The sequence below is a fragment of the Mus caroli genome, chromosome 12, assembly GCF_900094665.2.
Source record: "Mus caroli chromosome 12, CAROLI_EIJ_v1.1, whole genome shotgun sequence".
In the NCBI taxonomy this organism is placed as follows: domain Eukaryota; kingdom Metazoa; phylum Chordata; class Mammalia; order Rodentia; family Muridae; genus Mus; species Mus caroli.
In genome coordinates, this window is record NC_034581.1 from 109305840 (window position 1) to 109320464 (window position 14625).

Below are 14625 nucleotides of genomic sequence, written 5' to 3' on the forward strand. Positions count from 1 at the left end.
GTGGAACAACATTATGAACTACCCAGTAACCCCTGGAGCTCGTTTCTCTAGCTGCTTATGTATAAGAAGATGGCCTAATGGGCCATCGGTGGAAAGAGAGGCCCATTGGTCTTGCAAACTATATGCCTAAGTACAGGGGAACGCCAGGGCCAAGAAGTGGGAGTGCAGGGGGCGTGGGGGATAGGAGGAGAGTGAGGGGAAGGAGGGGAAGGCATGGGTTTTTTTTTGGGATAGCATTAGAAACGTAAATGCAGAAAATTCCTAATAAGAAAAAGGGAAAAAAAAGTTTACTGTCAGGGAAGAATGAGTATATGGAAAACCATACCCTACTTCTCAGAGTGGGCCTAAAATTAAATACCATTTGCAGAGAGGAATGTCTGGGAACAGAAACTTCCTGGCTAACCTCTGCAGTTATTTAGGAACATCATTAGCATGGAGAACACTTTTGGGCCTACTTTACTGTGGTCATGTCTCATGTCCTGTTGTCTTGGTCTGAGATGTTAGGGGTGTTGCCATATGTACAGGAAGCAAGGCTTGGATCCTTGACCCTTCTTGACTAATGGCCATGAATCTCACTCAGGGACTGAGGTGACTTGACAGTGGCCTGATGCCATGAGCAAGTGAAGCTCCTCTTGTTCTTTCTCTGGGGCTTCTAGCCTTTATCTTGATCTTACCTGAGTTCCTCTCCTGGTCCACCACCCATCATTGTAAATCTTGAGAACCTCAGTAAATGATCAGGATAAAAGCCATACCTGACATACACTGCAGAGGACTGCCTGGCCTAGCCTCAGTCAGAAGATATGCACCTAACCCTTAAGAGACTTGAGATCCCAGGGAGTAGGGAGGAGACATCTTAATTGTAACAGGCAGGATGAACAGGATGAGGAACTGTCAAAGGGATGACTGGGAGGGGGATAATGACTGGAATGTAAAAAATAGGTTTAAAAAATTAAAAATATATTAATTAAATTAAAATATGAAACATAATCAAGACAAGCAAAACCAACAAAACAAAATAAAACAAAACAAAAATATAAACAAAACAGAACAAAAAGTAACCTGGGTGATCCCAATACACCTTTCTATTCTGGGAGATAGGATCATTGAATATTCTCTTTCTGGATAGATCTTTTTTAATTCATGTTTGTGTTTCTCCAATCTTGCAGCACTTATAGAAAACACAGCCTCACACAGAAATGAGACTACATTATTTTGTGTGCCACTTACTGATCCAGGAATAAAATTTTCTGTAAGAACTTTCTGAATAAACTTTATGAATAACATCACCCCAAATGGTGAGTGTGATAATGTTCACACACTGGGACTATGCTAGCAGATGCATTTGCCCTGTTTTGCTCTTCTCCCATACGGTGGGGAAATGAACATCATGCTTAGTGCAGATGGTTTCAAATAAAAACATAAAGAGTATACTGATCATCTCAGAAATCTTTCTCTTTATCAGATGTTTGATGCTCCTGAAAAGCTTTGGTTTTGAGCTTAAACATGGATTGTGGGGGTGCCCCACTGTCAGACAAGTGAATTTTCTTTAAGAAACATTAAAAGCAGAATTTATCTAGTGTTAAGATTAGAGTCTCATTCCAAATGACTCAAGTGTTTTTGTCTTCCTTCTACTCGTCAATTGACACATCTTTAGTCAGTAGGAATGATGAGGTCTCAGCCCCCTTGCCTACACTTCTGTTTCTACTTTTCTATGTTATATACATGCTGATAAGACATCAAAGGGTTTTCCATGTGAGGACATAACTCAGAACAGGATGTATTAGCATATATGTGCATTCTGCATTCAATTCCTGGCACCAAAGCTAAAGAGAGGTTTTCAGGGACTTCCCTTTTCAAACCTTATAGAACACCAACTACTCTTAAAAGGGATATGGAACAAAAGCAGAAATACTCTCTTTTATTCCATCAATAATATGAGGTTCTTATACAGCATTCTGAAGTTCTTCCTTTCAGGAAACCTGAACCTAAACTATGCCTCTGTGAAAACCAAAGTCCTTTGACCTGAAAGTGATAATTTTAACAATGAGCATCACATTATCATGAACCCATTCACATAAAACTACCAACTTTGTCATTTGCCAAAATTAGATTGCAAACAATACATGTCCGGGGCCCATACTACATACCATCCTGGCTGTATCTGAGCAAGGCTACAAGCAAACCTGCTCTGAGTTTCCTAAGTCTCAGGGCAGCTTTTGCACCTCCAGGGTTTCTGACACTCTCAGGATGTGGTTGCAACACTGTGTCTTGCACAGTAATAGACCGCAGAGTCCTCAGATGTCAGGCTGTTGAGTTGCATGTAGGCTGTGCTGGAAGATTCGTCTACAGTCAATGTGGCCTTGTCCTTGAACTTTTGATTGTAGCTAGTATAACTATCAGAAGGATCAATCACTCCTATCCACTCAAGGCCTTGTCCAGGCCTCTGCTTCACCCAGTTCATCCAGTAGCTGGTGAAGGTGTAGCCAGAAGCCTTGCAGGACATCTTCACTGAAGCCCCAGGCCTCACCAGCTCAGCCCCAGACTGCTGCAGTTGGACCTGGGAGTTGACACCTGTGGAGAGAAAGGCAGAGTGAATGTCATTGTCACCCAAGTATATGGCCAGACCTCGAGCCTGCTACTGTGAGCCCCTTACCTGTAGCTGTTGCTACCAAAAAGAGGATGATACAGCTCCATCCCATGGTGAGTTCCTGTGTGCCAAGTAACTGTAGAGAGACCAGTGATCTTATGATGTTTGTGTGGTATAGACAACCCTATATTTACCACTGTAGACTCACAGGATTTGCATATTTATGAGCAGGATACATATTAGATAAGCATAATGCTGGAGAAGAGGGGACACCTGGGTCAGGAATCAGGATGCTGAAGCCCAAGTCTTAATCTTTTCTGTGGAAAGTCATCCCATACCTCATCCATGAACTTTGGGTTGAGTCTGTGCACTAAAAAGATTTGCAGCCTGAGATAGTGGCCCCACTTGTGACACAGTTGACAGATGGATTTACAGGTGGTTACAAGGATGACAATAGTGATGGGAAATTTCAAAAACAGCTACCTTATTAGAATTCACAGCCTCCTTTCAATACATACAATTAACATTTGCCTTTCCAATATCTTATACATTACAAATGTCACCCAAATTACCAAAACTAAATATACTTCAGAAACTTTTATATATGAGTGATTATTGCAGCATTATCAGAAGAACTAAATTATGTAAATAAACTGTGTATATATAGGTCAACAGAAGATTGCATCAAGAAGACATGAATATACATGATATATATTTTGATAGATAGATAGATAGATAGATAGATATAGATATAGATATAAATCTTTGAAGAGTTTAACTTCAAAGAATCTTCACTGTGTTTGTGCATGGAAACATTACATGTGAATCACAATACATACATGTAAGTTAAGATAGAAAACAACAGAAGACACAGAGTCCCCTCCACACGCACTGCATCTCTCTGCTGACCATTCTTGGCCCCATTGTGCCCCCTGCTGGTCCTCAACTCACCTGCAAGTAGATTTCTCATAAAGTTGCCCAGTCTGACTTGACTAGTAAGGTTATCCTGAAGGGTGTGCGTACTTGGTTCAGCTTCAGGAAAAAATGGCTCTTGTTTATCTGGAGATGACTGGTGTCTCAGTGTCTGAATTTAAGTTGTTTCTACATTATCCTCAATACTTCTTTCAAAGTAATCCCCTTACCTAGTGGCAGTTGGATACAACTCTAGCAGTACCAATTTGTAATAAGGTCTAAACAAGACATATCAGGGTCTTTGTTGCCTTTATCAAGCTGTACCTTGGCCAGAGCAGCTGAGGGTAGCAGTACAATGATGAGTCTTGAGCTCTTATATATTGCCCACATGTAACCATGTAGGGATTACTGGAGTACACATACAACAAAATGAGGAAGAACCGCTGTGGTTCTCACAGAAAAATTAGCAGCCCAAAAGAAATTCACATTGACAAGGAAGTAGAAATCCAGCAACTGTTCTTCAACTCAATCTGTTTCTCAACCTGCATGTGCATCCATTTAATGGGATGAGGGCAGAGAGGACATCCTTATGGTAGAGAACCTAATTGGCAGAGACCTCATGGACAGAGAATTTGTATACTTATAAAGCTTTATCTCTACCAGAATAGCTTTCCAATCCACGGTCCTCTTATTTCCACTTGGTTGATTTCTGCCCTATGTTTGATTATTTCCTGCAGTCTACTCCTCTTGGGTGAATTTGCTTCCTTTTATTCTAGAGCTTCTAGGTGTGCTGTCAGGCTGTTAGTGTATGTTCTCTCTAGTTTCTTTTTGGAGGAACTAGGGCTATGAGTTTTTGCTACATCCACTCCAGTAGTGACAAGCACGACAGGCCTCGAAAACCTGGGCACTTTCCTGAGGCAAAAAGTTCATGGAAACTTAGTCTCCTGGAACAGTGGCATCCTGTATAAAGAATGCTCCAATGTCCTTGCTTTAGTTGGTAAACAGATCTGTGTACTTTCCCTTAGTATTGCTTTATTACAAGTGCTCCTAAGAATTGCTATTTTGACATATAGCTAAGTTAGANTCTAGGGAGTTCTTGATCCAACCTTGGGCATGGATAGCTAAATCACTGTCCTACAGAGAAATTTACCATTATCTAGGAAGAAAGAAATTTGTGATCTAAAGAGAAACCAGAGTAGATACATAGAACTATAGGTAGCTGAGTCACACCCATACACAACAAGTATTTACAATGACCTAGGGGGAAGGTGGACTATACAATAGACTAGAGTAGGAACTATGGCAAGGGCACGAAGCCCTTGCCCCTGGCTTCCAAGATTAAGTGGACCTTAGGTGGAGATGTTTTTGATACCATTTGTTAACATTGAGTTTTACCCCAGTTGGTTGCTGCCAGTTCTTCCATATTTGTATTTATTTGTTTTGTGTAAGAATCCAGTAACCTCTTTGTACCTTGCCGGTGTTTCACCTAACTTCCCTATTTTCTTCTGTAAAAAAAATTTGATGCTCAATTTGACAAATTACATTCAGATCCACACTCCCTTGTGTTGAGTCTGTCTCTCAGTTCCCGCCAACTCCTTGCCCATCTGCTCCAGAGATTTATTCCATGCAGACAAGGGACCTAGAGGGTCTGTGGCAAGTTTTCTTCTTCGGACTGCCTTCATTGTGTCCCTTAAATTTGGGTATGTTGTGGCTTAATTTTCATTACTCTCTAAAAAGTCTTTAATTTCTTTATTTCTTCCTTGACCAAGGTATCATTTAGTTGAGTGTTCAGTTTCCACGTGAATGTTGGCTTTCTATTATATATGTTGTTATTGAAGATCAGCCTTAGTCTGTGGTGATCTGATAGGATGCATGGGTTAATTTCAATATTTTTGTATCTGTTGAGGCCTGTTTTGTGACCAATTATATGGTCAATTTTGGAGGAGATACCATGAGGTGCTGAGAAGAAGGTATATCCTTTTGTTTTAGGATAAAATGTTTTATAGATAACTGTTAAATCCATTTGTTTCATAACTTCTGTTAGTGTCCATGTGTCTCTGCTTATTTTCTGTTTCCAGGATCTTTCCATTGGTGAGAGTGGAGTGTTGAAGTCTCCCACTATTATTGCTTGAGGTACAATGTGTGCTTTGAGCTTTATTAAAGTTTCTTTAATGAGTGTAGTCTCCCATAAGCCTGAATCAGGCTGAGCCAGGCTTGACCTTGTTGTAACTAGGGAGATCACCTGGGGTGGAGCCTGCCTCCCTGGATCACTCTGTTGTTCCGCCACTGCCACTGCTGCTACCTGCTGCCTAGCTGTTCTAGGAGCCTACATGTGGTCACCTGCAGCTGGGCTCCAAGGATGATTTGGTGGGAATGTGCTTTCCCCATTCCTTTATAAAGTTTGTTGGCCATTAAAATTTTGAACCTTGATCAGACTACTTGTCTTGGTTCCATCTTTCTCTCGTCGCCTAGTTTCCCTCTCTTTCAGTTCCAAGATGCCTTCCAGACTGGAATCCGGACATGAGAGTCACAGGCCATCCCCAACAAATGTGGCTGCCCTGGCATTTGGAGCATAGATATATAGAATTGAGAGATCATCTTGGTAGATTTTACCTTTGATGAGTCTGAAGTGCCCCTCCTTGTCTTTCTTGATAACTTTGCATTGGAAATTGATTTTATTTTATACTAGAATGACTACTCCAGCTTGTTTCATTGGACCATTTACTTGGAAAATTGTTTTCCAGCCTTTTACTCTGAGGTAGTGTCTGTCTTTTTCCCTGAGGTGGGTTCCTGTAAGCAGCAAAAAGTTGGGTCCTATTTATGTAACCAGTCTGTTAGACTATGTCTTTTTATTGGGTAATTGAGTCCATTGATGTTAAGAGAAATCAAAGAAAAGTAATTGTTGCTTCCTGTCATTTTTGTTGTTAAAGTTGGGAATCTATTCTTGTGCTTGTCTTCTTTTAGTTTTGTTAAAGGATTACTTTCTTGCTTTTTCTAGGGTGTAATTTCCATCTTTGTGTTGGTGTTTTCCCTTTATTATCCTTTGATGAGATGGATTCGTGGAAAAATATTGTGTGAATTTGGTTTTGTCATGGAATACTTTAGTTTCTACATCTTTGGTAATTGAGAGTTTGGCTAGGTGTAGTAGTATGGGCCTTCATTTGTTTTCTATTAGTGTCTGTATAACATCTGTCCAGGATCTTCTGGCTTTCTTTGTCTCTGGTGAGAAGTCTGGAGTAATTCTAATAGGCCTGCCTTTATATGTTACTTGACATTTTTCCCTTACTGCTTAAGATTCTGTCTTTATTTAGTGCATTTGTTCTTCTGATTATTATGTGTCGGGAGGAATTTCTTTTCTGGTCCAGTCTATTTGGAGTTCTGTAGGCTTCTTGTGTATTCATGGGCACCTCTTTCTTTAAGTTAGGGAAGATTTCTTCTCTAATTTTGTTGAAGATATTTGCTGGCCCCTTAAGTTGAAAACCTTCATTCTCATCTACTCCTATTATCCATAGGTTTGGTCTCCTCATTGTGTCCTGGATTTCCTGGATGTTTTGAGTTAGGATCTTTTGCATTTGGCATTTTCTTTGATAGTTGTGTCCATGTTTCCTATGGAATCTTCTGTACCTGAGATTCTCTCTTCCATCTCTTGTATTCTGTTGCTGATGCTCACATCTATGGTTCCTGATTTCTCTCCTAGGGTTTCTATCTCCAGAGTTGTCTCCCTTTGGATTTTCTTCATTATTTCTCCTTCCATTTTTAGATCTTGGATGGTTTTGATCAATTCCATCGCCTGTCTGGTTGTGTTTTCCTGCATTTCTTTAAGGGATTTTTGTGTTTCATCTACCTGTTTAGTACAGTTTTCCTGTAGTTCTTTAAGGACTTCTACCTGTTTAGCAGTAGTCTCCTGTAATTCCTTGAGGGATTTTTATGCTTCATCTTTAAGGGCCTCTACCTCTTTAGCACTGTTCTCCTCTATTTCTTTAAGTGAGTTATTAATGCCCTTCTTTAAATCTTCTACCACCATCATGAGATATGATTTTAAATCCAAATCTTGCGTTTCGGTGTGCTGGAGTATTTAGGACTCGTTGTGGTGGGAGTACTGGGTTCTGATGATGCCCAGTGTTCTTGGTTTCTGTTAGTAAGATTCTTACATTTGCCTTTCACCATCTGGAAATCTCTGGTGTTAATGATGAAGCTGTATCTGGTTGGAGCTTGATCCTCCTGTCATTCTGTTAGCCTCTGTCAGCACTCCTGGGAGTCCAACTCTCACCTGAGTTCCACTGGTCAGAGCACTCTCTGCAGGCAAGCTCTACACTTGGAGGGCAGGAGTTCAGCAGTTTGGAGCTTTGGTCCACTTCCTGAGTTCTGGGATCAAAACCCTCCCTGTTGGCTGACTCTCCTCTGGCAAGGAATGTGCTCAGGTGTCTGGGTCTCAGCTCTGCCTCCTGGCTGAGGATGAAGGCCTGAGGGAACCCTAACCAAGAAGCTCTGTTACTTCTATCACCCACATGCTCTCAGGTGATCAGGAAGTCCTAGGTGTGCTAGGGGTCCTGTGGCATGGAGAAACCTCTGGTGCCCTAGATGCCCTCGACCAGGTTCACACAGAAGATGGTGGGGCTGGCCCCGACCTGAATGCATCCCAGCCTCTGGTTGGGTGGGTTCCTTTGTCCCTGTTCCTGCTGGCACAAGAAACTCTGCGATTCTTTGAAGCTGGTGTTGCGTTCCACTCAAACATGTTCCCAAGGTGATCCTCAGGTCCTGCAGCATGGAGAGCACTCTGGAGCACTTAGCAGCCTCCTCTTGGCTCAGAAGGAAGATGGTGGGGTGGCCCCAACTGGAACGGACCCTAGTCTCTGGTCTGGTGGGGTTCCTCCATACCTGTTCCTGCTAGCACAAGACCCTCTGCGATTCTTTGAAGCTGATGCCTTCCATTCACCCGTGATCCTGAGGTGATCCCTAGGTTCTTATGTTTTGGGAGAACTCTGGAGCACTTAGTGGCCTCCGCTGGGCTCAGAAGGAAGATACTGTTCAACCTTTTCAAGGCTGGGAAAGGCCTACTCAAATCTGAAAAGACTACATACTGTTCCAATAAACAAACAGTTGGATATCACTGTCATATTTCAAAGGTAAATTTGTTAACATATGATGTTGGAAAAACTGGTGATCAAGACAATGATCCAGTTCCAAATTTCCAGTTCCACATGGAACAATTTTTACAACCCAACGCATTAAAAGTTTGCATTAAAACTAAGTTAGGTATAATTGTAATTCTAGCATTTGAGAAGCACCCAATATCTGTGCTGATCATCACTGCTAAGCAAGTTGGAGGCCAGCCCAGGCTACATGACCTCCTGTCTGTTCTAGAAAATTACTTTATAATGGCAATTCTTATAATGCCATTCAGTACTATGCATGCTGCTATGGGATAAAGGCAACGATGGTCTTACCAAGCTGTGAACTCTGATCTATATCACCAACACAAATCATAATAGCAATGGGATATATGAGATGGGTTGGAAGGAGGAAGGGGAAGGCAGAAATGATTTAATACTATTTTTTTTCTTTGCTTGTTCTTTTCAAGACATGTTTTCTCTGTGGTCCTTTCGGTCATGGAACTCACAGAGACCAGAATGGCCTCAAACTCTGATCTACCTGCCTCTGCCTCCTATGTGATGGGATTAAACAGTTGCCCTTGTCTATGCTGACACAGCCACCACCACCACTGGAAAGAAAAAAAAATTAAAATCAATATCACCCAACTAAGCATATCATGGAACTCTATGCTAATATTGTAGTGTAAGGAAAACTTTTTAATTATGGATGAATAAATAAACATCAAAAAATCCTTCTCCAATCAGAGGCTAAGTTTCTGAAAGGCCCTTACAGTCTAGCAATAACAGAGCCTCAGAAAACATAGTAAGGGGAGATTAGGCAAAATAGGGCAAAATATTCATGTTAAAACAAGACAGTAAACATCCTAGAAAATACTTTCAATCTTCTGGTTTAGCTTTTTCATATCCTTCATTGGCCCTTTATGCTAAATCCTTGGTTGTCAACCTGTGAGTGATATTGGAGGTGGGAAGGTTTTAGGATATAGGGCCTAGTGAGTGGAAGAATGTTATAGAAATGGGAGGGCCATGCCCATGAAAGAACACTGGGGCCTCTGCTTCTTACTCATTTTCTTTTTTGAAGTAGACAGCCTTTCTCCACCTTCTGCCACAAATATGATATACTATGCCAAGAAAACCCCAAACAAGCAAGTGTAAAACTGGACTGAAAGACTTTCTCTCATTTTCCACTCCACCTTTACTTTATCTGCCCAATCATCAGCTCTCCTTTATTTTACAAATTAAGGTGGGAAGATCATTTACATGAAAACACCTGAGTACTCAACTCATTCCTTCTTCACACCCCTCACAGGAGAAAGGAATTAACCTCAAATATAATTGGCCCTAAGACTATCCACAACATGGAGGTTTCCCCAGCATGGAGAGGAGAAACGGGTGGCCAGCAGAGATGATAAGAGTCAGGGATGTGTGGGAAGGAGCCAAGCATGATGGTCAGGGGAATCTATCACCTGACTTGCTAGGAATCAGGCCACTTCTATGACTTAGACTAATAATAAGCCCATTGCTGCTGTGTGGACATATTAAAATTAGCTTCTTCATTCATACAAGCTTCATAGAACAAGGACAGACTGATGAACCCTGATTATCCAAGTGGTACAGAATATATGTATGATTTGTTGTTACAAGTCCAAGGATAAAATTTAAATCACAANTAGAAAATACAAACAGAACAGATTGTTCTTAATGTTATTAGTCCTATAACTCAAAATGACTCCTCCAAATCTAACACATTTGTTATATGGTAGCCCACATTTGGGCTGCCAATTTCTGTTATTTGAAAGCACTCCAGACAAACAAAAAATATCTGAGCCAGTCTTTTTATGAATAGCATATACTAATACTGAATTTCTTTCACTATATGTTTCACCATCTACACTGTTAATTAGGAAAAGTTTATTTTAGTTTATCTTATTTACTGAGATCTATTCTTCCAAGGGTTAACCATGCAAGAACACCTATTTTAAAAGTACATTTTTAAAGAACTCTCAGCCTATAATAAAATGACATTTTGAATTTTTAATCTATTCTCTGGCCATCCTGATTAGCAATTGACTTTGTTTGCCCTGCACCAATTATATTGTTTGAGTTAGCTCAGGGGTAGATACCCTAAGAAGTTTCCTGAAGCAATGGCCTCATCTAACTATGTGTTTATCTCTGCATTGCCAAGAGCCCTCTAGGAGAAGCTAAAAACTAGCAAGTGATTTTCCTCATATGATTGCCCAAGGGATTGTAAAGCCATGATCGCCTTGCTTCTTTCGGCAAGGCCAGGGAGATTATATTTGAGGATAGATTACTGCTATTACTAGGTTTCCTGTTATTATTGAATATTTATATAATCACTTGTTATTTGCCCACATTTTCAGAAGATTTCAGAAGAACAATGAAGATATGCTGTCTCACCGTGAGGCTGTATAGACAAAGAGATGATTTCTTAATTTTTAATGATGATCCAATCAGAATTCCTATCATAATATAAGAAGGTGGACTTCAGAAAATCAAATAACCCCATTAAAAAATGGGGCTCAGAGCTAAACAAAGAATTCTCACCTGAGGAATACCGAATGGCTTTGAAGCACCTGAAAAAATGTTCAGCATCCTTAATCATCAGGGAAATGAAAATCAAAACAACCCTAAGATTCCATCTCACACCAGTCAGAATGGCTAAGATCAAAAATTCAGGTGACAGCAGATGCTGGCGAGGATGTGGAGAACGACGAACACTCCTCCATTGTTGGTGGGATTGCAAGCTTGTATAATCACTCTGAAAATCAGTCTGGTGGTGCTCAGAAAACTGGACATAGTACTACTAGAGGATCTCGCAATACCTCTCCTGGGCATATATCCAGAAGATGTTCCAACTAGTAAGAAAGACAGGTGCTCCACTATGTTCATAGCAGCCTTATTTATAATAGCCAGAAGCTGGAAAGAACCCAGATTCCCTTCAACAGAGGAATGGATACAAAAAAATTTGGTACATTTACATAATGGAGTACTACTCAGCTATTAAAAAGAATGAATTTATGAAATTCCTAGGCAAATGGTTGGACCTGGAGGGCATCATCCTGAGTGAGGTAACACAAACACAAAAGAACTCAAGTGATATTACTCACTGATAAGTGGATATTAGCCCAGAAACTTAGAATACCCAAGATATTAGATACAATTTTAGAAGCACATGAAACTCAAGAAGAACTAAGAGCAAAGTGTGGACTCTTTGCCCCTTCTTAGAATTGGGAACAAAACACCCGTGGAAGGAGTTACAGAGACAAAGTTTGGAGCTGAGACAAAAGGATGGACCATCTAGAGACTGCCATATCCNGGGNTCCATCNCATAATCAGCCTCNAAANGNTGACACCATTGCATACACTAGCAAGATTTTGCTNAAAGGACCCNGATATAGCTGTCTCTTGTGAGACTATGCCGGGGCCTAGCAAGCACAGAAGTAGATGCTCACAGTCAGCTATTGAATGGATCACAGGGTCCTCAATGGAGGAGTTAGAGAAAGTACCTAAGGAGCTAAAGGGATCTGCAACCCTATAGGTGGAACAACATTATGAACTAACCAGTACCACAGAGCTCTTGACTCTAGTTGCATATGTATCAAAAGATGGCCTAGTCGGCCATCACTGGAGAGAGTCCCATTGGACATGCAAACATTATATGCCACAGTACAGGGGAAAGCCTGGGCTATAAAGTGGGAGTGGGTGGGTAGAATAGTGGGGGGGTATGGGGGACTTTTGGGATAGCATTTGAAATGTAAATGAGAAAAATACCTAATTAAAAATAATAATTCAAAAAAAGAAGAAATGCCAAGACCAAAAAAAGTATTAAAAAAATATTTATTTATTATTATATTTAAGTACACTCTAGCTGTCTTTAACACACCAGAAAGTGCATTAGATCTCATTGCAGATGGTTATGAGGCAACATGGTTGTGGGATTTAAACTCAGGGCCTTTGAATGAGTAGTCAATGCTCTTAACTGCTGAGCCATCTCTCCACCTCACCTATTAAAAGCAAGGGTATAATGAATTTTGCAAACAAATGTATGGAACTATTGAATATCATCCTTGCATCCAGTGCTCCTACTCTCTAGGTTTTCCATTTACAAGATTCCATCAGTTTGTGTTTATTGTTCCTAATTCCATTATTAATTCTTACACATTTTAATTATTACCTTCACCTGTTAATTGTATTTTCCTATATTTCTTAAGGGATTTATTCATCTCCTATTTAAAGGCCTTCATCATCTTTATAAGATTGGGTTTAAGGTCATTTTCTTGTATTTTGATTGTGTAAGGATATCCAGGGCATGCTGTAGTTGGTTAACTATGCTTTGGAGGTGTCAGGTTGCCCTCGATTTGTTGGTGCTCTTTCAAGTGTCTTTAGAAATGGAGACTGCATTTGTCCAGGATCTTCTTGTAGTCAGTATTGAGAGGAAGAAGAATCTCAATGGGCATACTATGATAGGCCTCTGATGTATATCTTTGTTCTTTATGGTTCCTGGACTGCAGTTCTATATGATTCAGGAACATCAGATCCAATGAACACGCGCAAAGGGGTGGCAGGAGACTGTATATCCCTCTGTATGGGAGAGACCTTAGCTGTGACATAGTACTTTGGGGATATGCAATCTAAAGAGGTAACTCCTGCATCTAGAAACACCCTTAGTGGAGCAATAGGAATTCCTACCCACCTACAAAACTTTCAACACAAAACTTTTCCTGTCTAAAAGAAATGCAGGGACAAAGATAGTGAAAATGGCCAACATACTGGCCAAACTGGAGGCTAATCCATGGGCAAGCACCGATCCCTGACACTATTAATGATTCCGTTTTTATGCTTTCAGATAGGTGCTTCTCATAGTTATCCTCTGAGAGGCTCCACTCAGCAATTGTCTGAAACAGATGCAGAGAGACCCATCGCCAAACATTGGATCGAACTATGGGAGTCTTGTGGAGGAGTTGGGAGAATAATTGAGGGATCTGGAAGAGATAGAACCTCCCAAGGAACATCAACAGATCTAAGTAACACAGATGCTTGGGGGAATCTCAGAGACTAAATCACCAAGAAAATCACATACATGGACTAGAACTAGGACCCCTGAACTTATGAAGCAGATGTGCAGCTCAGTCTTCTTGGGACTATCCCAATAACCAGAGTGGGGAAGGTCTGTAAATCTGTTGCCTTCCTGTGGATCATGTTATCCTTACTTGTCTGCCTTGTCTGGCTGAATTGGGAAAGGGTGTGCCTAGTACTGAAGACTCTTGATGTGCACGTTAGGCGGATACCTAGGAAGGGGAGGGCTTCATCCTCTCAGAGGAGAAGGGGATAATGGAGAGAAGGTGTGAAAGGGCACTGGAGGATATAAAGTAAACAAATAAAAATATCAACAAAAAAAAACACTAAAATGTAATGTTCCAATTTGACCTCAGTAAGAGGAGAATAAGCAAGAATATAAATGATAACAAATAAGCACATGTATATTGCAAAATTTTAAGTCTTGCTTGCTTTTGATATGAGTGTAAAATAATGTAGTGACTTTGGAAATAAGTCTGAAAATGTCACCAATAATAATAAACAATATAGTTTTCATCCCAGATATATCCCACAAATGCCTGTCCTCAAATGTTCTATATATATTACTATAGAGACACTAACACATCCATGTTTATTGCTGATCCATTCACAGCATTGGGAAATGGAATCCACCTAGATTTATAACAAAAGACAAATAGATACTGACATTGTGGGATGTATAGACAATGGAACACTACTCATACTAAAACATGAATTACAAAATCTTAAAGTATCAAATGGACCTTGAAGAAGATATGTTGAACGGGGTCACCTAAGTCCATAAGAAAAAATTCTCCATGTTTTCTTTCATATACATTGCTTATTTGAGTATTTTATTGCGTGTTGAATTTGTAGAAGGTGAGATTATGTATGTATATATATATATATATATACATATATATATATATATATATATAT

General features: G+C 40.2%; 1 gene segment (V, D, J or C); it reads right to left on the reverse strand.

Moving 5' to 3' along the window:
• Window positions 1-2242: 2242 nt before the first annotated feature.
• On the reverse strand, window positions 2243-2730 carry LOC110306711. The segment is given in 2 exon segments: window positions 2243-2571; window positions 2654-2730. Coding segments are annotated over 2 exon segments (375 nt in total).
• Window positions 2731-14625: the final 11895 nt, after the last annotated feature.